The 21,720-nt window shown below is 43.7% G+C and overlaps 1 protein-coding gene across 1 annotated transcript; it reads right to left on the bottom strand.

Annotated features, from left to right (window-relative positions):
• Positions 1-18,837: 18,837 nt before the first annotated feature.
• On the bottom strand, positions 18,838-20,762 carry LOC4326808 (uncharacterized). The gene has a single exon (XM_015775005.3). It carries the CDS (start codon positions 20,710-20,712, stop codon positions 18,997-18,999), a length of 1,716 nt encoding a protein of 571 aa, XP_015630491.1. The 5' UTR covers positions 20,713-20,762; the 3' UTR covers positions 18,838-18,996.
• Positions 20,763-21,720: the final 958 nt, after the last annotated feature.

Raw genomic sequence — 21,720 nt, forward strand, 5'->3', positions numbered from 1 at the left:
TGATTAGTCCCACACTACTCATTAATAATAACGTGATAATTGATGGTAATTAATTTAGCTCCTGGTTTGGAATGGTACATTTCTAGTTTGGAGATAGATCTGTGCAACCGGGTATGGTTGTTCAGGATGGTTGGGCCTAAGCAGTATGGATGTGCTGTTCAGTGTTGATTAATATTGATGATTAAGTACTCTACTGTTTTACAATTCTCAAATGTTTGCTAAATGCTGCTTTTACAAATGAGCCCTATATTATGCCATCCTTTGGTATCCTTGTGCACTTGCATATTTGTTGTGTGGCTTGCTGAGTATGTCATATGCTCACCTTGCAATAATCAATCAAACCTCAGTTGAAGACAAGTTGCGAAGGAGAAGACGTTTGGCTTATACCCCAGTTGAGCTGCCTGTGGGAGTGGAGCCGGAGCTTCGCTAGACCGTAATTCCGATGCAGTTTTCTTTTCTTTTGTAAGTATGTAACGTTATTATTTTGATGAATCTGTATATTAAATTGTCAGTTTGTATACCTCGGCTGATTTCTGGACGAGGATTTAATGCACAAATAAGTTCGAAAAATTACTAGTGAATTTCTAGGCATGACATCTCCTCTCCCGCATCTCGCGTCGCCGCCCCTCCACCGCATCCACGCTGCGTCCCGCTTCGCCTCCTCCATCACGCGCTGCTTCCTCTCCCCATCGCGCGCGTGCCAGACGCAGGCCCTCCGCCGACGTCCTCGCTTCCTCTCCCGGTCTCCCCCATCATGCGCGCCAGCGCGGGCCCGCTAGCCGGCCACGATCGCGTCTCCTCTCATCCCTAGCGCGAGCCAGCCGCGGGCCCAGCATCGTCGCCGCGTCGCGCTTCCCCCATCCCTGGCGCACTCTGCCAGCGCCGCTTCTCCTCCCCACCCACGCCACCCCCCCCTCCCCCTGACCGTCAGGGCTGTTTCCCTTCCTCGCTTCCACCCAATCTTTTGCTAATTCGTTTCACCTTCCCCCTTCCATCTCCCTCGCGTGAAACTGATGGCGCATGCCCTGCCTCCACTTCTACAAATGGAAGGAGCATTCAACTCGACGCTCCTCCACTTTATCTTCTTTTAACCCCCCTCACTCGATGCCAGTCTTCTCTGACCTCTGTCATCAGATTTATTGCCAAGACATGATAATGGAGTACTTCAAGGACCTTGAGTCCTTACCTCTCTCTCTCTCCAATGTTCGTCTGCGGCATCACCATGCACCATGGATCCCAATCTTGCCTTTTTCTTCTTGCTCATCGGTGGCCAATGCAAGATCAATGATATTATTTTGTAAAGTACTGCACCATGTAGTCACCAGGCCTGGCCTATGGCATATCTGATCTTAGATATGGACCAAATGTTTCAGTTATCCGGTAAGAAAGTGGTAAGAAGAACAGTATTTTTGGTTGATGATATGATGCGATTTGCTGGTACGTTCTTATGGGTGGTAATTGCTGCTTTCAGCACAATTTTATACTTCTGCATACACAATTGTTTTTCTCCTAATATCTGAAGGTATTTATTTAATTTAAGTGGGCAAATGTCTTTATAGTATGCAGATTTCTGACCAGATTGTACCCAAGGTATGATAGAGATCTAACATTCTTATATTCATGTCCTTGAGACAAATTGTTGCAACGAGTGAATCATTTTCTGCTCTATGGAAATTTGCTCAAATCCTTCTTAATTGTCTCTCTGCTGTGCATATATAGCTCATGTTACTGCCTTGCTTCCAAGATATTGGGTTCAAATGTAAGATAACACTAATAGGTATCTGTTGTTCCAACCATAATCTCGATCTGTTTAACTAATGCAGACTCTGTTTGCTTTTATAATGCTCATTTTATACCTCATATGTTTACGGACCATTAATTAGGTTCACATAAGTATGTGTCTCACTAGACGCTACCTTCCATTGAAATATTATTTGTTCATATCTTATCTGACATTTCCATCTTATACCATTTTCCTTTAGTTTGTCACATTTTAAACTTGCTGCTGTAAGTTTGCTAACTAACCATGTTCTGTGAAACAGGTCAACATTCCTTAGTCTCAATACTTCAATAGTGCAGGTTGCAATTCACTACCTGAAATGCTCATTTCAGCTCAAAGTTTTCTAGGCTATCGTCTGCTACATAAAATCCAACTGATATGTGAGAGAGTCCTGCTCCTTCAGGTGTGTCACGTTCTGAATTCAGATCAGTAAAGTTTTAGCGTCTCTGTCCATATATACAGCTACATATGCCAGACACGAAAAGAGATATGTTATATCAAATAAAGATTCGGCATAATTTCTCTTTGCTTTTACTGCTAACAGTTAATTACTTCTGTACATACATCCTTTTGGACTGCGCAATTGATGCCGAATTTCTCCTCGAAAAAGCTTCTTTGTAGGAACACAATTTCTCCTGGAAAAAACTTCTTTGTAGGAACACATATGGCACTAGCTGTTGATGCATCAAATCCAAGAGATCCTGCATAGCTATGGGCCTATGGCTCAGTGAAGCTTTAAGCTCCATTGCCTTTTTGGTATTTATTATTTTTAATCAATTTTATTTTTTCATTTTACTACAAATATAATTACGTATGGTTTATTCAATTCGCGAGATAAAATTTTACTGCATTGGAGTTGTATGTTCAAAATTTTCAAGTCGTTAGTCATAAATTTTTTTAGCATGCTAATTGCTATAAACTTATATTTTTATCTAGCAATTTCCGCAGCAACGCGCGGGGTATCATCTAGTTATAATTAAGAAGTATAGCGCGCGTAAATAATCATGTGATATGTGCTATCAATAATTCAATGGTATATCGCTCAATCATTGTTGGGTTGATAGTATGTTTAGTTTACTTTTGTTATTAATCCAATGCTACATATTGGGAGGGTTCTGCTATTTATAGACTACCAGTGTCACATGAGTCCCTCCTAAAATAAAGTTTTTTTTTCTCAAGAGAGCACGAACTAGAATTAGTCGATAGCAGCACAGATCAGTATCGTTGTCTGCAATTGAAAATTTTTGAATTTTAGATTTGGTTTTGGAATTGATTTTAGGGGGTTTCTTATCCTCAGTTTTGTCTTCGTCCTTTCTAGCTTTGCCCAAAATATAAGTAAACAATCTATACAAAATTATTCTTTACTAATTAAATATCCAATTTTTTTTACACCAATTGATTATGGGCCTATAGCTTCATGTATGGAGTACTAAGGTTGTCATCATTTGCCATAAAAGCTTACTAAACTTGAGTAAGGTTAGGATTTGAACACTTTGGCAAGCTTAAGCCTCATTTGAATTGGAGGATTACCATATATAGTTCAACTTCGTATCAAAATAAGAAAGAGATCCAATCTCTTGAAAACATCCATTTGCTTTGTTTTTTTTTTCCCTGTGATGATATCAAATGGACCATTTTCTCTTTTCTTACGCTTTTCATTCCTGTAGAATTAGAGTAACATGTCACTTCAATTTCCGCGTTTTTTCTATTTCAATGTGTTTCCTATCATACATTATATTTCAAAGGAGGCATAAGAGAAATTTACCAGTAGTAAGTCATTTAGGATGAGGATAGTATTTATTGTTGGCCTTTCCTAACTAAGTGTACGTTAAAAATAAAGGTATGGTCATAATTGTATATGTACATAGTAGAGAAACTGAGGATGAGAATGCGACTACGTAAGGCGATAGGTAATAGTAGTGAACCTGGCTTCCCGGGTCTTGTGCCACCAAGAGTTTCATCGGCCAAATCCTCATGCATAGTACAATTATGCGCTGGGTGACGATGAGGGGAGGGAGATGTTGCGGTCAAACTTGTTGCATCGGCTTGATCCAGTTATCCCCAAGCTCCCGGGGGCTAGATCCAGTAGCCCCCATAGCTGCAGGCAGCCAAATCTAGTGGTCCCCAAGAGAGGTAGATACCATTGTCGAGCGGTGCATACTGGCTAGATCTAACCAGCCTCCGAGTTCGTGGGTGGTGGAGAAGGAGAATTGAAAGAGGAAGAGGAGGAGGCGCAGCAGCGGTAGGGACGTTGGAGTGGGGGTCGGAGAGGAAAAGGCAAAACGGCTGTTGGCGGCGAGGAGGAGGCGCATGCATCCGGAGAAAGAGAGCAAGAGAGAGCAGAGAGACGTGCATCCTTAAAATCCTGATGCCCATTGCCCATCGGCTCAGTTCCCATTGATCAGCTCCGCAGCTAGTTTTTTCTACAGCTTTCTTAAAGTAGCACATATATGACATATGTGGTGAGATTTTTTTTTTAATAAACTAGCACATATCTTATAAGTGTTGGTTTTTAATTTTAGCCTTCCATGGGGCTTGAGTGAATGGGAAATGTGTTGTGTGTGTAATTTTAGGTGAACTAGTACATAGGTGCCATGTATATGTTCTTATATATGTATATATAGTCATGTACTCTCTCTGTTTCACAATGTAAGTCATTCTAGTATTTCCCATATTCATATTGATATTAATGAATCTAGACATATATATATATCTATTTAGATTCATTAACCTCAATATAAATATGAGAAATGCTAGAATGACTTACATTGTGAAACGGAGGAAGTATGTGTTGTTATGTGGTAGTCTTAGGTTGCTTAGTTTCAACAAGTGGTACTTACCTTCTTAGGTAGTTTATTAGCATATGATTAATTAAGTATTAGAAAAAACTTGAAAAAATATTAATATGTTTTTTTACAATAAGTTTTCAATAGAAAAGTTTTTTTAAAAAATACATTGTTTATTAATTTGAAAACCGTGCACGTAAAAAACGAGAGAGAATGAAAAATGGAAAAGTGTAGAAAAAAACACAACCTTAATACTTCCTGGTTTTTTCTCTTTTTCCTTTTTCGAGCGAACTTGCCTAATCTACATGTCGCAAGTGGCATGCGAGCATCCCATGCGATTTTTACGTACGATACTGATACGATTTTTCCCGTGCTAAATGGCCTCACATGCACACTGAAAGGTAGTCATGGCTTTAGGTTGGGCCTCTTTGCTAGGTCTTGGCTTTTCTTCGAGGGAGAATGAGGCCCCTCTTTGTTTAGGCTTATAAGTCTATTTATAAGTCGAAAAGTCTAAGTCAAAACAAACAAGCAACTTTTTCATTTGGCTTTTTTGAAGCCATAAGCCACTCTAACACTATTAAGCCAAAAGCTAGGTTGGAGAAGCTTTTTTGGCTTATATGAGATAGATGTATGACTCCACCACTAAACTTAAGACATTAAATCCACTGGCTTATAAATCATATAAGCCAATAAGCTGACTTAAAAGTTTAGGCCAATAAGCCTAAGCCTAAACAAAGAGGGCCTGAATAATCGATGCATGGACCCGGCAAATTATGTTTCGTACCTCTCAGCTTTCCATTATTATTAACTAATTCTTTGACATGACCAGCAGTTCTGTTAATAGTCAAGGCTATAGCTTAGACATAGATATTGCCGTTGGCTAGAACTTGGTTGATTGCAACCTCCAGGCGCGTTCACTTTAATTATGAATTATCATAGTCACAGTACTTAACATGCTACTAAATGATGTGCCTTGTCCTAAAACTTTGTTCGGCAGTATTTTCTTAAAAAACAATATTAAATCAACTTGTTAAACTTTTTTTAACATAGTACAAACACAAATACTCACAACACGCGTATACTCACCCTATGAATGCACACATGCACACATCATCCCTGTATGCACCTCCGGAAGACTACACCGGTATATCTTGAGATTGACGAAGTAATCACAGGTGTATCACTATCGACGGATACATCACCTATAAAAAAATAATTAGCCACAAATAAAAGTACTCGTGTCAAATCTTAAACTTGAACCAGGTGAGTTGGTTCCTTAAAAAAACTTAACCAGTTGAGCTATTAATCAGTTTGTTAACTTTATAATAACTAATTTGTTTGTCTCTCGAAACCGTGATGAACTCGAATAAGGATCGACTGCAGCTATAGTAGGGACTCCAACTTAAGCAGTCGGAATCATTTTTCACCTTGATACGACCAACGGTTAAAATCTGTGCCACATCGGTTCTAAAGAGTATTTGCTACGGTGTTCGCTACAGGAAACATCCAGCTACAGTATTTGTCAGAAAAGTTCCAAGGAAAATCTTGGCCGTTACTTTCCAATCCACCGGTGCCTATATGACAGCTTAAGTTGCAGTGGGTATCCCAATTCGATGAACTCTCCCACTACTTGACGAGCACCCCAATAGAATAAATGAAAAAAATGTAATTGCTGTCAGGGTTACGAATAAGGTATACCCTCTACCCTTGGATATACGCTATACGGCAATATGGTACATCTGCGCGTGTACGGACGTTCTCTGTATACGCTAAGGAAATTCATCACGAAGTTCACCAATGGAAAGGTTCCTACCCGTATAGGACTGGGTTGTTACTATATCGTGCAGGGTCCGATGTCTCTGAGTCCTACTTGGAGACCACCTGACCTGCGATATAAAAGGGACCCCCGGAAGGACCTAAGGCATCGAATCTCATAGCCAACACAACGACCACAGCCTATGAAGTCGGAGTCTACAGGAGCCAAGTCGCCGGGTGATCTAGTCGAATCAACTCGACTACGATCTCGTCGGTATCATTGAGTTCTATTATTCCCTTTGTAATTTGTGGTTATCTCCATATAATCCCATATCAACTGGATTAGGGCTATTACCTATTAAGGGGCCTGAACCAGTATAATCTTTGTCTCTTGTTTTCTTGATATCATACTACGTAGATCCTCGTACCAGCGTACCCCAATACCCTCTATATCCGGTCTACGGGTACCCACCGTCGACAGTGGCGCGCCAGGTAGGGGAACTTGGTGCTCAAGGTTCTACTACTATGACATCAAGCTTCGTCGACAACGGCATCAACACCGGCCCCATTCAAGGAGTCCCTACTTCAACAATGCTGGTGTGGACTCAAGTCGGCGAAATTGTCTTCCCGGTTTACACCACGGTACCAATCTCGGCTGGTCCATCAATGACCGGAAACGAGAGCGCCGTGGCTATAACCCCGGACGACCCCGTGTCGAAGGATCCTCCCGCCGTAGTGGAGAACGGAACATCGATGTCATACGAACTCGAGAAGGTTGCTAGTGCGGCTAAACCTTGTCCTTCCGACAAGAACCACGAGCCGACAAGGACAACTTCCGAGGTAACAAAGTCCTGGTATCCTATCCACAAGTCCAGGAAGCATAACTTGCAAGCTTGCTGGGTTTTTCTCAACGTACAAGCTGAAATTCGTGCTTGCAAAGAGCGTGGAATCCAGCGTACTTCTCCAACTCGTGATGTCTATTGTCCTATTCACAAGACGAAAAATCACGACTTCTCAAGCTGCAAGGTCTTTCTCCGCGCCATGAAAACGCCACTTCCTAAGGTCCAGCAGTCAGGAACCTCTCTTAAGGATACAGACAAGGAATAAGGAGCGACGTTGACCTCGGATCGATTCGTTGGAGTAATCGACATCGATCCCCATGAGCCATCAGTACTACACTTGCTCGAAGACTATGGCTCATCATCTTCCAGTACACCACGCGACGTGTTTGGCATCGGTGGGACTAGCACGTCTGCGCACGCTAACGCAGAGGCGGAGAACCAGGCGGTCATGCCGGCCCAACACTTCGGCACCGTCAACGCAATACTGAGAGAAGCTCCCTATTACCCTGTACTTAACGATGATCTCGCACGATGGACAGAACGACTATGGGAATCGGTAGCCAATCTCAGTAACGCGTTCGAGGAGGCCGCTACCAGAGCACAACCAGAACATCCGACAGCTGGCGGTGCCGACGGCGAAGCACCGGAGCAATGGATGTCGCCTAGACGAGCTACCCCTCCACCTCGCGGCATCGGCGATCTCCGCGACCATCTGAATGGCCGCCGAGAAGCACGACGTGCGCGAGATAATGAGAATCGTTCCCGACATCGTGTCTCTTCACGACGTCGCGAGAACGAAGAGCGAGGAGGCCACTCGAACGAAGACCAACACCACCATATCGTCATAACCGCCACGACCGTGACGCTCGCGAACAGCGGACGCCAGACGATGCTGGACGAGGACACCGACATGACGGTGATGATAATGGGGATCGGTGCCAGGACAACAATGGTGGACGACGACAGAATTCTCGAGAAACTGAACGTCGCCCTCGGAATCGGACACCGGAGCTGAGTGACCCATCATCATCATCGTCATCGTCTTCATCCTCGTCATCCGATAGACATCCACGGAGGACACACGATCGCCGACAACCCACCGCCCCTAGCGCCAGGTGTAGAGCTTTCAACCGTTCTCTACATGATGTCCGATGGCCCGAGAGATTCCGACCCGGAGCAATAGAGAAGTACGATGGGAGTACTGATCCAGAAGAATTCCTCCAGGTCTACTCCACGGTACTATACACTGCCGGGGCAGACGACAACGCGTTAGCAAACTATTTGCCAACAGCGTTGAAAGGTTCTGCAATTCGTGGCTGATGCACCTCCCGCCCTACTCGATTTCTTCATGGCCAGATTTGTGGCAACAATTCGTCACTAACTTCCAAGGAACTTACAAGCGCCACGCGATCGAAGACGATTTACACGCATTAACACAGAATCCGGGCGAATCTTTGAGGGACTACGTTTGGCGCTTTAATGAGTGCAGAAATACGATCTCCGATATCACCGATGCCTCTGTGATTCGCGCTTTCAAAACAGATGTCAGAGATCGCTATACTACCCAGGAGTTGGCAACAAGGCGAATCACAACCACCTGAGCGAGCAATAATGCAGAGGAAACATGCAAGCAAAATCATTGACAACCTTTGTACGAACCATAAACATATAGTACTACTTTCCGCTTTTAAAAAGAATGAAAAGTATAAAGGTAACACATAACTACTTGAAAAGAAGGAAAACCACAAGATAACTACTTTCCGCTTTTGACTGTGTGTGCAGTCATCTTAATTGTTAGCTTAATTTGTAAGTCATCTTTTAATTTGATGACTCTATGTGCTGACATTTGTAAATTCTGCCAGTGATAAAACCGTAAATTTTACTAAATCCCTATTAAAAATGTATGAGTATCGTTATCTAAATTCTGATTGAGGTCTCCTTTGGAACGTACAAACAATAAAACACAGTAATAGAAAACAATTACAGGATTTTGGTACGAACATATATGCAAAATAGAGGACAACAACACATAAAAGATTATTTGGACAAACCATAGGCAAGAAACCACTACTGGAGAAACTGTTTGTAATCCCAGTTGGGAACCCCATGTAGTCCCGATTTTCAAACTGGGGATACAAATCCGAGACTAAAGATGCCCATTTTTAATCTCGGATGAAATAACCGGGAGTAAAGTTGAATCTTTAGTCTTGGTAGGGTAGCGGCATTCCCGGTTGGTCTTCTTTTCTTTGTCATTGTTTGTTTGCTACTTGCTATAGTTAATCCATGTATTTTCTCCCAAATCGAGTGCCATGCATATTTCCAAATCAAACCCCAAATCCCCAAATCAAAATAACATCCCAAATCATTCACATCACAAATCCTAAGTTACTTATACACACAAATAAAATATATCATAAATCTTAAAAAAAATACGCATAAATCAAATACATTACGGATTATACATCTCAGATCCATGCAATGAATCACAAATTCTAAAAAAATAAATTATACATCTCAGTGAATCACAAATTATATAAAAAAAAGGACGCCGGCAGAGGAGAGGGCACCCGGCCTCCATGCATGCGCGCCCCCGCCTCCCCTCCCGCCGGCTGCCACCGCAGCCGCCCGCCACGGCCGCTGCCTGCCGCCGCTCGCCACGGCCGGCGCCTGCCGCTTGCGACCCCGTCGGCCGATGCCGGACGCGGCCCCGCCGGCCGCTGCCACTCGCGGCCCTACCGGCGCCGACGGCCTGCCCGCTGCCACCGGCCACCGGATGGTAGGGGAGGAGGGAGGGGAGGAGGAGGAGGAAGGGGATCTGAAGGGTAGGAGGAGAGGGGATGATCCGATCTTATCTAAATATCTCGGTGAGGAAGAAAATCTCGTCTTGGACTTAACCGATCGGAGATGGGAGATAAATATTTACTCCCGGTTGGTAACTCCAACCAGGACTAAAGATGGATTTTTAGTTCTGGTTAGTGTTACTTACCGGGACAATAAATCTCTGGCGTCCTGACATCGTCTGACACAAATAGAACCACCAACCGGGACTAAAGATTCTGGAGTCCCGCTGCACTTTTAAACCATGACTAAAAATGGTTTTTAGTTCCGGTTTTTAGTTGAACCGGGACTATCGTAGATTTTTGGCAACCCGGCGAAGATCATTTCTCCAGTAGTAAAAATAGTAGTATTTGGATGAGAGATAGCAGTCAAAGAAAATTTCAAAGGTTAAACATGAAGTTATTTTTCTTCCAAAATATCTATGGACCGTGGAATTTCAAAGAAATTCTAATAGAATGCAATCCTTTGTTCCAAGAGTCATTTAGGAATAATTTCTACATGATTTAAATGCAAAAAGAAAGAAGAAATCCTTCGTTCATCCTTTGTTCAAAGGGAGTCTGAACGTAGTAATCATGCACTTCAGTTATCCGTCGTTGTGATGGCAACAAGTGACAGGTTTCAAGGGTTTGAAGTATTTGATTATGCTCAAGAACCAAATCATGTATCTCATATTTTCCTAGCACTCGATTTAGGGTAACTCCCATATGAACTTTGCATCCAGTTCTAGTCACAGCTCGAGGAGTCTTTATCAAAGGATCTCTTTTATCGTTCGTTCTAAAGCCTTCCTTGTTGCAAACAAATTCAGCTGATATAGCCTTGCCATCAAGTTTGCTAGTATTCTCAAATCGTTTTCTAACATCAAAACCAATTTGACCGCCATAATGGTTCGAAAATTGTTGAGCCTCAACAACGCTACTAAATGTCATTTCAATTTGTGGTACCCAATTAGGTATTATGTGTTCTCTATAGAAAATATAGCATTAAAAATATTTTTACATTGCTGATAGAAAGGCATGCAACTTATGGTCTCGTATAACTAACAAATATGTATTGCTCACCTGTTAGATGTAGCAACTGGACTGGGAGATTGAATACAAGAATATTCTTGCGGCTGTCCATCTTTTCTGTAGAAAATAGAGCATAGAAAACTTTGTCAGATGGGATAGATATTTTTGATCATGTAAAGGAACAATTGTATCGCTTACCTGCTAGATGTAACAACTGGAACAGAAGATTGTTGATGAGATGGACCTTGTTGTCTTCCAATGGAGAGTGAATCGCACTTCAAGTCGCCTCTAATTTTGTTGGTGTCTTCCATTGGATTTAAGCATTGCAATCTGTGGCTGGTTTCGTATCCTATCTTACTATAAAGTTATCCCCCACTAACTCTTTAAGCTTAACATGCAAAGATACCACATCATCATTTACTAATTAACAAGATGCCACATCATCATCCACTAACAATTATCACATTTAAATATCATGCAAACATGCTATATCTTTATAGTTTTTATAATTTAAGAGCTTTTCAAATACAAACATGTTAAATTACCATCCAACATAATTCACATATTGTTTCAATGTATATCTTTATTATGTTTTATGATATCCTATATACTTATATAGTTCATTCTCACTTAGTTAGTGCTTAAATGATTAATCTATGGTCCAAATTATCTTTCTCCTTTTTTTCTCTAATTAAGTCATATCAGATCAATTATTTTTAGCCTTTACATGATTAATCTACGGTCCAAACTATCTTCCTACTTTTCTTCTTCCATAAAGTTATACAACCTTACCTTTTACGTTTGAATCACCATTCTACATACTATTTAAATTTAAATTATCATAAACCACATTAATTTACTTAATCCAATGTTATCTAGCTATCTTATACGTTATTTTTTTATTGTTATCATACTAAATTCTCGCAGCAATACGTGGGGTTTTACCTAGTGTCTAATGATGGCAATGCCAACTAAAACTAAGGAATGCAGACCGTCTCAAAGAAGCAAAGAAGCATGAGGTTTTGGATAACTACTAGCACGATTAGTACAACCTGTGTTTTTAGCCATTGATTTTTTATGGATGGTCAGGATGGGGATAATGCTACCCCTGCCATTACCATGTAATGTTAGACGATACGGACACGGTTGTACCACAACACTACAATATCCCCCACTAACTCCTTAAACATAACATGCAAGGATGCCACATCATCATCCACTAACAAGATGCCACATCATCATCCACTAATTAACAAGATGCCACATCATCATCTACTAACAATCATCACATTTAAATATCATGCAAACATGCTATATCTTTATAGTTTTTATAATTTAAGAGCTTTTCAAATACAAACATATTAAATTACCATCCAACATAATTCATATATTGTTTCAATGTATATCTTTATTATGTTTTATGATATCCTATATACTTATATAGTTCATTCTCACTTAGTGCTTAAATGATTAATCTATGGTCCAAATTATCTTTCTTCTTTTTTTCTCTAATTAAGTCATATCAGATCAATTGTTTTTAGCCTTTACATGATTAATCTACGGTCCAAACTATCTCCCTACTTTTCTTCTTCCATAAAGTTATACCACCTTACCTTTTACGTTTGAATCACCATTCTACATACTATTTAAATTTAAATTATCATAAACCACATTAATTTACTTAATCCATGTTATCTAGCTATCTTACATGTTATTTTTTTTATTGTTATCATACTAAATTCTCGCAGCAATACGTGGGGTTTTACCTAGTGTCTAATGATGGCAATGCCAACTAAAACTAAGGAATGCAGACCGTCTCAAAGAAGCAAAGAAGCATGAGGTTTTGGATAACTAACTAGCACGATTAGTACAACCTGTGTTTTTAGCCATTGATTTTTTATGGATGGTCAGGATGGGGATAATGCTACCCCTATCATTACCATGTAATGTTAGACGATACGGACACGGTTGTACCACAACACTACAATATCCCCCACTAACTCCTTAAACATAACATGCAAGGATGCCACATTATCATCCACTAACAAGATGCCACATCATCATCCACTAATTAACAAGATGGCACATCATCATCCACTAATAATCATCACATTTAAATATCATGCAAACATGCTATATCTTTATAGTTTTTATAATTTAAGAGCTTTTCAAATACAAACATGTTGAATTACCATCCAACATGATTCACATATTGTTTCAATGTATATCTTTATTATGTTTTATGATATCCTATATACTTATATAGTTCATTCTCACTTAGTTAGTGCTTAAATGATTAATCTATGGTCCAAATTATCTTTCTCCTTTTTTTTCTCTAATTAAGTCATATCAGATCAATTGTTTTTAGCCTTTACATGATTAATCTACGGTCCAAACTATCTCCCTACTTTTCTTCTTCCATAAAGTTATACCACCTTACCTTTTACGTTTGAATCACCATTCTGTATACTATTTAAATTTAAATTATCATAAACCACATTAATTTACTTAATCCAATGTTATCTAGCTATCTTACGCGTTATTTTTTTATTGTTATCATACTAAATTCTCGCAGCAATACGTGGGGTTTTACCTAGTGTTTAATGATGGCAATGCCAACTAAAACTAAGGAATGCAGACCGTCTCAAAGAAGCATGAGGTTTTGGATAACTAACTAGCACGATTAGTACAACCTGTGTTTTTAGCCCTTGATTTTTTATGGATGGTCAGGATGGGAATAATGCTACCCCTGCCATTACCATGTAATGTTAGACGATACGGACACAGTTGTACCACAACACCACAAAGGCTGTGTTTAGATCCAAAGTTTGGATCCAAACTTCAGTCATTTTCCATCACATCAACCTGTCATACACACACAACTTTTCAATCACATCATCTCCAATTTCAACCAAAATCCAAACTTTGCGCTGAACTAAACACAGCCAAAGGATCTCTGAAAGTATTTATTAGGATTCTGATATGCTTCCTAGGGCATTGAATCCATTGGAAGACACTACAGTTAAGTAGTGAAGTAGTAAATGCATGCATGCCTCGGAGATATACATAGGATGTGTTAAGTTCACCTTAAAATTAGAAGTTTGGTTGAAATTAAAATGATGTGACGGAAAAGTTGGAAGTTTGTATGTATATGAAAGTTTGAATGTGATGGAAAAGTTAAAAGTTTGAAGAAAAAGTTTAGAACTAAACTCGGCCGTAGTAATCATGCACCGGTTGTCTTAGGGCTCCTTGGGAAATTTGAAGGAATTGAATCCATTGGAAATAAAATCCTATGAGAACCTTTGGATGGTAGGCTTGCTTTATAGGAATTTCATAGGATTTGCCTCTAAATTTTTAAGGGATTCTAAGAGCAAGGGCAATAGTGCAGCCAACAGTTGGCTCCAAAAACATCTATGTCAGCATTAGAGTTAACTTGATAAGAGCTAGTGCATACAATAGTTAGCTATTGCATCAATAACCCACATGTTTTTATGAATTTTTTTATTATATCTTCTTCTTCCAATGTTCTTCACCATTTTTCTGCCCACTTGTTCTCAAAGCAGAGCAAAACCAAGCGAGTTGCTTGGGAGGCCAGCGGCCTTCCTTCCATGGCCAGGACAAGAATGCTCCAAGTCTCAAAGAAAGGACAAGACCGTCGGCCGTCGCCCGGTGTTGAGCAGGACACCACCGGCGATCTCGGGTGCATCTCCTCCTCCCTCTTGGTTGGCTCTTGATTTCTTTGCTCGTTTCTCTCGTTCTTGTCGTCTTGGACATGTCGATGTCTTTTCGCTCCCGTGCTCCCCGTCCCAGAGATATCAAATCTCAGCGTCGCCGGTGGGGCTCCACAAACCGTGGCAGCCGGCCATCTCCTCGAGCGACGCAGCTCTCATCACCAGCAACGAGCTCTCTGCTAGCTTCTATCGTATCGCCGTCGAACGCTTCGCCTCCAAGCTCCGTTTAGATGCCTTGCCGGTCTCGCATCGCCTCATGTGGACCCCACAATCACGTTGGCCAGTAGCAGCAGGCCTGGTGCCGCTTCTCACGTCTTGGAGAGAGTGTGTCGTCAGTGGCTATTTAGGCTCTGTTTAGATGGGACTAAGGCCCTGTTTACATGGGACTAAAACTTTTAAGTCCCTATCACATTGGATGTTTGAAAATTAATTATAAATATTAAACGTAGACTATTAATAAAACCCATCCATAATCTTGGACTAATTTGCGAGACGAATCTAATAAGCCTAATTAATCCATGATTAGCCTATGTGATGCTACAGTAAACATTCTCTAATTATAGGTTAATTAGGCTTAAAAAATTTGTCTTGTGAATTAGCTTTTATTTATGTAATTAGTTTTGTAAGTAGTCTATATTTAATACTCTAAATTAGTGTCTAAAGACAGGGACTAAAGTTAAGTCGCTGGATCTAAACACCACCTTAGGCCCTGTTTAGATGGGACTAAAACTTTTAAGTCCCTATCACATCGGATGTTTGAAAATTAATTATAAATATTAAACGTAGACTATTAATAAAACCCATCCATAATCTTGGACTAATTTGCGAGACGAATCTAATGAGCCTAATTAATCCATGATTAGCCTATGTGATGCTACAGTAAACATTCTCTAATTATAGATTAATTAGGCTTAAAAAATTTGTCTCGTGAATTAGCTTTTATTTATGTAATTAGTTTTGTAAGTAGTCTATATTTAATACTCTAAATTAGTGTCTAAAGACAGGGACTAAAGTTAAGTCCCTGGATCTAAACACCACCTAAAACTTTTAAGTCCCTATCACATCGGATGTTTGAAAATTAATTATAAATATTAAACGTAGACTATTAATAAAACTCATCCATAATCTTGGACTAATTTGCGAGACGAATCTAATGAGCCTAATTAATCCATGATTAGCCTATGTAATGCTACAGTAAACATTCTCTAATTATAGATTAATTAGGCTTAAAAAATTTGTCTCGTGAATTAGCTTTTATTTATGTAATTAGTTTTGTAAGTAGTCTATATTTAATACTCTAAATTAGTGTCTAAAGACAGGGACTAAAGTCGTTGGATGTAAACACCACTTAGTCGCTCGCTACCTCTCTCTCTCCACTCGTTTCTCTGTCACCTCACCACATTTACTACCGTGGACACACTATCGCTAGCTAATTTTGTCTATTGTACCGTTACTCTAACAAGAGGCATATATATCCTCTTTCCTCAAAAGAGGCCTACTCCTTATTTGAAAAGTTTCAACGCACTTTCTTTCTTTCTCTCTCTAACAAATCAACGCATAATCTTAAATTTCCCCTACCTATCCTGTGAGGCATCTAAATGGCTACTTTGCACAATTTCTATGATTTTTCCTATAGAATTAAAAAGCCATTACATTTTAATCCTGCGTTTTTAGAATCTAACGTTTCAAAGGAGTATTACATGTAACTTGAACTATAGATTTAATCAATTCCACTCATAGTTCAAGTACAATGATGTGATTGCTTGGTTTGTATCCTTATTTTATCAAACTTACACCCTCTGTTCTATTAAAACAAAATAGTAACTTCTAGCTATAAATCTGGAAATACGTTATATACAGATTCATAGTCAGAAGTTGGCTTTTTCTTGGAATGGACGGAGTATGTGTTAAGACTTGAAGGACTGCTTTGATTCAACAACATCAATAGGAATTGTAGAGGAGTTGAAAGTTTTAAATTTACATACATAGTCTGTTGTCGATTTAAATTTAAAACTTTCAAATCAATTTTCAAAAGATCTCCCTATTTTAAAACTTTCACTCCAAATTTTGAAACTAACAACTCGAAATTCAAAAAAATTCTATTCAAAAGTTTCAAATTAAATTTAAAAACTGTTAACTCAAAATTTAAAATCTTTAAATTAATTTTTAAAACTTTCAGAATTTTAAAATATTAGTTATGTCCAGATTTGAAAACTCTAGACTCAACTATTTATTTTTTATTCTATTATAAAAACTTATTGCGAATAGCACTTAAGCATTATGCACCAGGCTTAAGGCTTGTTTGGCACAACTCCGGTTCCACCTCTCAGCTGGAGCTCAGCCAAACAGTTTTAGCTCCACCTAAAATGGGAGCGGAGCTGGGTGGAGCTCTCTCACAAAATGAATTAGAGAGGTGGAGCTGGGTTTAGGCAGCTCCACGACTCCACTCCAGACCCAACTCCTAAAGCTAAATTGAAGTTGGAGCTCTACAAAACAGGCCCTTAGTCCCAAGCACATCCGCAACGCGTGCGATCTGCCGTAGTGGCGCAGACGCGCCAACTAGCAACGCCCTATGACAATCTTTATGCCATTGTATGCCGCCTCGGGAGCATGTGTAGCTAAGCGCACAAGACTTTAATCTCAATTAACTCTAAAAATATATTGATAGAAACTAATTCTATGTACCATAACAACTGGGTATAATACGATACTATCTCTATACTCTAACACTAAAATGAGTGCAGTCAAACCACAATATTTTAAATTATTAATATAATAAAGGAAAAAGTACGAATTACCCCCCGAACTATCGCAGTCGTCAGAATTACCCCTGAACCACAAAACCGGACATTTTTCACCTCCAACAATGCAAACCGGACGAATTACCCCCTCGATCCAATCCGTGGTGGTTTTGGTCTACATGGCAGTCCAGTCAGCATTTTATTTTTTTAAATGGTGGGACCCACATGTCATACCCCCTCTATCTCTCTCTTCCTAATCTCTCTCGGTCTCTCTCTCGTGGCGGAGGATGCATGGCGGCGCGCGGTGTGAGACGAGGAGGGGGAACCGGATGGCGGCGTCCAGGGTGGCCGGGGGAAGCGGTGGCGTCTAGGGCGGGTGGGGGAAGCGGCGGCGTCAGCGCGGGCTGGGGCAGCGGCCGCGGTGGCGATGGCGGTGTCCAGGGTGGGTTGGGGAAGCGGCCGCGGCCGCGGCGTCCAGGGCGGGCGGGGAAGTGGCGGCGATGACGGCGCCCTCCAGGTCGAACGGGGGCAGCGGCGGTGGCGCCCTCCTGGGCGGGCGAGGGAAGTGACGGCGGCGACGGCGCCCTCCAGGGCAGGCAGGGGAACCGGCGACGGCGGGAGCGGCAACGGGCGCGGCGAGGAGCGGGCGCTCGTGCGCGGGCGGGCCGCCTCGCCACCGCCGCCTGCTCGCCTCCTCCTCCGCCGCCGTCGCGGCCTCGCCTCGCCTCCGCCGCGCTCGCCTCCTCCGCCACACCTCGCAGTCGCTCACCTCCTCTGCCGCCGCCGCCTCCTCCTCCGCCTCCTCTGCCGCCGCCGCCTCCTCCGCTGCTCACCTCCTCCGCCGCTGCTCGCCGCCTCATCCCTCGCCGCCGCCGCCGCTCGTCTCCTCCGCTGCCGCTCGCCGCCTCATTCCTCGTCGCCGCTGCCGCTCGCCGCCTCATCCCCCGCCGCCGCTGCCGCTCGCCGCCCCCCGCCTACCGCTGTGATTCGTGAGAGAGTGAGAGAAGAGAAGAGAGAGGAAAAGTGTATGACAGGTGGGGCCCGCCTATTTTCTAATAAATAAATTGCTGACTGGACTGCCACGCGTACGCCACGTGGACCAAAACCACTGCGGATTGGGTCGAAGGGGGTAATTCGTCCGGTTTGCATAGTTGGAGATGAAGAATGTCCGGTTTTGTGATTCAGGAGGGTAATTCGAACGACCGTGATAGTTCATGGGGTAATTCGTACTTTTTCCTATAATAAAAATCAGTAGTTAATATATGAAAATTATATTGATATATTTGTCAAAAAAAACAATTTCATATGTTATATTTTAATAAGTTTTAAATTTTGTAAACAGAGAGAGGTACTCTGGTTAACAGTAATGTAATATCATTCCTGGAAATTAAATACAGTACTCCATATTAACCCAACACACACGCTGATCGGTAGCACAGCTCACATAGTTAACAGCTAGTATCACAAATAGAGGCCAGAGTGCCAGACATTACTGACGACAGAGAGGTAGTATTGATCATGATGATGCGCCGAAGAGGGCGGCGACCGGCGCCGCGCATGCCCTCGCGATGGACGGCGCGCGGAAGACGGCGGCGGCCACCACGCGTCCGGCGGACCGCAGTATCTGGAAGTAGAGCTCCGGGAGTGATTCGAATGCTGCTCGCGAAATCATCAGGCCGGCGGCGCCCGGGGCCCTCATCATGGTGAGCGGGACGCAGCACTGCCCGAAGGGGACGAACAGGTAGTGCGCGCCGCTTGACACGGCGGAGACAAGCGCCTGCCCGATCTGGACGGCGGCGTGGAGCAAGAACGGCCAGGAGAGCCAGACGAGCGCCGCGACGCACAGCACGGCGGCGATCACCAGCACGTACGGGAGCGCCGCGCCGGCCGCGGCGCGGAGCCAGCGCCAGAACGACTCGAGGCGCGGCGCGAGCTCGTGGGCGGCGCCGGCGAGCGTGGCGAGGAGGCTGGCGTAGAGGCGCTTGACGAGGGGCCACAGGCCGTCGAGCCTGAAGCTGATGTCGGCGGCGGCGTCGGCGGCCGCGGTCTTGAGCCACTTCCAGAACGCCTCGAATGGTTGGACGAGCTCATGAGCTGCGCCAGCGAGCGTGGCGAGGACGCTGGCGAAGAAGGACCGGGTGTTCTGCCAAAAGCCGTCGAAGCCGAAGCTGATGCCAGTGGCGGCGTCGGCGGCCGCGGTCTTGAGCCACTTCCAGAACGCCTCGAGTGGTTGGACGAGCTCGTGAGCTGCGCCGGCGAGCATGGCCACGACGCTGGCGAAGAAGGACCGGATGTACTGCCAAAAGCCGTCGAAACCGAAGCTGATGCCGGCGCCTGCGTCGGCGACGGCTGTCTGGATCCACTTCCAAAACGCCTGAAACGGGTGGACGAGGTCGTGAGCAGCGCCGGCGAGCGATGCGATGACGCTGGCGAAGAGGCCTTGTATGCTCTGCCACAATCCTTGGAAGCCAGAGCCGATGCCGCTGGCCGCCGTCTGCAGCCACCGCCATAACGCCTCGGACGGCAGGACGAGCCCGTGGGCCACGCTGACGAGCGCCGCGACGGCGTCGGCGAAGAAGCCCTGTATGCCATGCCACATGCCGTCGAAGCCATGGCTGATGCCGGCGGCGGCCGCCTGGATCCACCGCCAGAACGCCTCGAACGGCAGCACAAACAGGTGCGCGGCGCTCCCGAGCCCAGCCACGATGCTGGCGAAGAACCCTTGTATTCCCTGCCACATGCCCTCGAATCCATGGCCGATGCCGGCGACGGCCGCCTGGAGCCCGCGCCACAGCATCTCGAACGGCAGGACGAGCAGGTGCGCCAAGCTCCCGAGCCCAGCCACGATGCCGGCGAAGAACACCTGGACGGCGTGCCCCAGGGACTCGAATCCATGGCCGATGCCGGCGACGGCCGCCTGGACCCCGCGCCACAGCATCTCGAACGGCATCACAAGCAGGTGCACCAAGCTCCCGAGCCCCGCGACGACGCCGGCGAGGAGCCACTGGATGGCATGCCCCAGGGCCTCGAAGACGTGGGCGATGGCCCCGGCGAGCGCCTGGAACGGGAGGAGAAGCAGGTGGATGAGGCCGCCGAAGAGGCCAGCGATGAGCTGCCACAGGCCGTCGAGGCCGAAGCTCATGCCGACGGCGGCGTCGCCGGCGAGGGTGCGGGCTCGGCCGACGGCGCCATGAAGGAGCTTCCTTGCTGCTGAGTCGGCGAGGACCACCATGGCTAGCTAGCTGCAATGTAGCAGGTAGCAGTGTGGAGTGACAACTGACTACTGTGACTATGGGTGAAGAAGGGGAGAAGAAGAGAGGACTCGGCCACTAGGGCAACTCGCCGGCTAGCTACTCCATTCCCACAGTTCCGCTACTACTAGACTCCTTTTGGGGCGAGATTGGTGCATGTCACGCCACCGTGAGGGGAAGCTTTTGCTTCAAAGGTTCCGGGCGGAACTTCCTGCGGACAGTACATGTACCGAGGGTTAATTTACTCTTGTTAATATATTATAGGGATAATTGTATCATACACTCACTTTTAACCACAACTGCTATTTTACTCTTACTTTTAGGGTTTGTTTCTTCCCCATTTTTTGAAAATGAACCAGATGTTTGTCCTCACTGCTCCCCTCCCTCTTTTAGAGCAAGTTTAACAGTATAGCCAACTATTGGCTCCAAATCACCTATAGTCAATTTAATAGCCAATTCATACAATAATTATCTATAAACATATATTACATAATTAATGTCTGGTCCCACCCGTCATACATACATACATTTTGGAGTCTGTGCTGCAGCTGGCTACAAATCTAGAGCCCGCTACTCTTATCTCTCATATTTTATCTTCTTAAAATATATTTATAGCTGGCTTATAGTATGCTATTATACCCTGCTCTTAGAGGGACGAAAAGACTCTTTCCATTCTTCAAGCTATTAACCGCCCTTCCACTCTTCCACTAATACAGTCAAGCACAAAGTTCGAAGAGGAAAGAAAGAATGATGGAATGAAAGATCAGTTGGTTGGAAAGAAAAAGGCTCTCCTCAAAACTATTCCCAAGTTTTGAATTCCATTTCTATCGATAAGTTCTAAGCATATGACAGATTTCGACGGTAGGTTTAACCGTGTTATTTTAGGACGAAACGACATTTTTACCCTTGGCGAAAGCACCTACACCTCCATTCCGAATGCTTGCCACTGAGCCGCCAGCACCGTGGCGCGGGAAGCCCATGGCTGCTGC

This window comes from Oryza sativa, chromosome 1 (assembly GCF_034140825.1).
Source record: "Oryza sativa Japonica Group chromosome 1, ASM3414082v1".
NCBI classification, from domain to species: Eukaryota; Viridiplantae; Streptophyta; class Magnoliopsida; order Poales; family Poaceae; genus Oryza; species Oryza sativa.

Bases quoted from the DNA above. Each gene is read 5' to 3' on its own strand.
- LOC4326808 (XM_015775005.3), bottom strand. From the start codon at position 20,712: ATGGTGGTCCTCGCCGACTCAGCAGCAAGGAAGCTCCTTCATGGCGCC.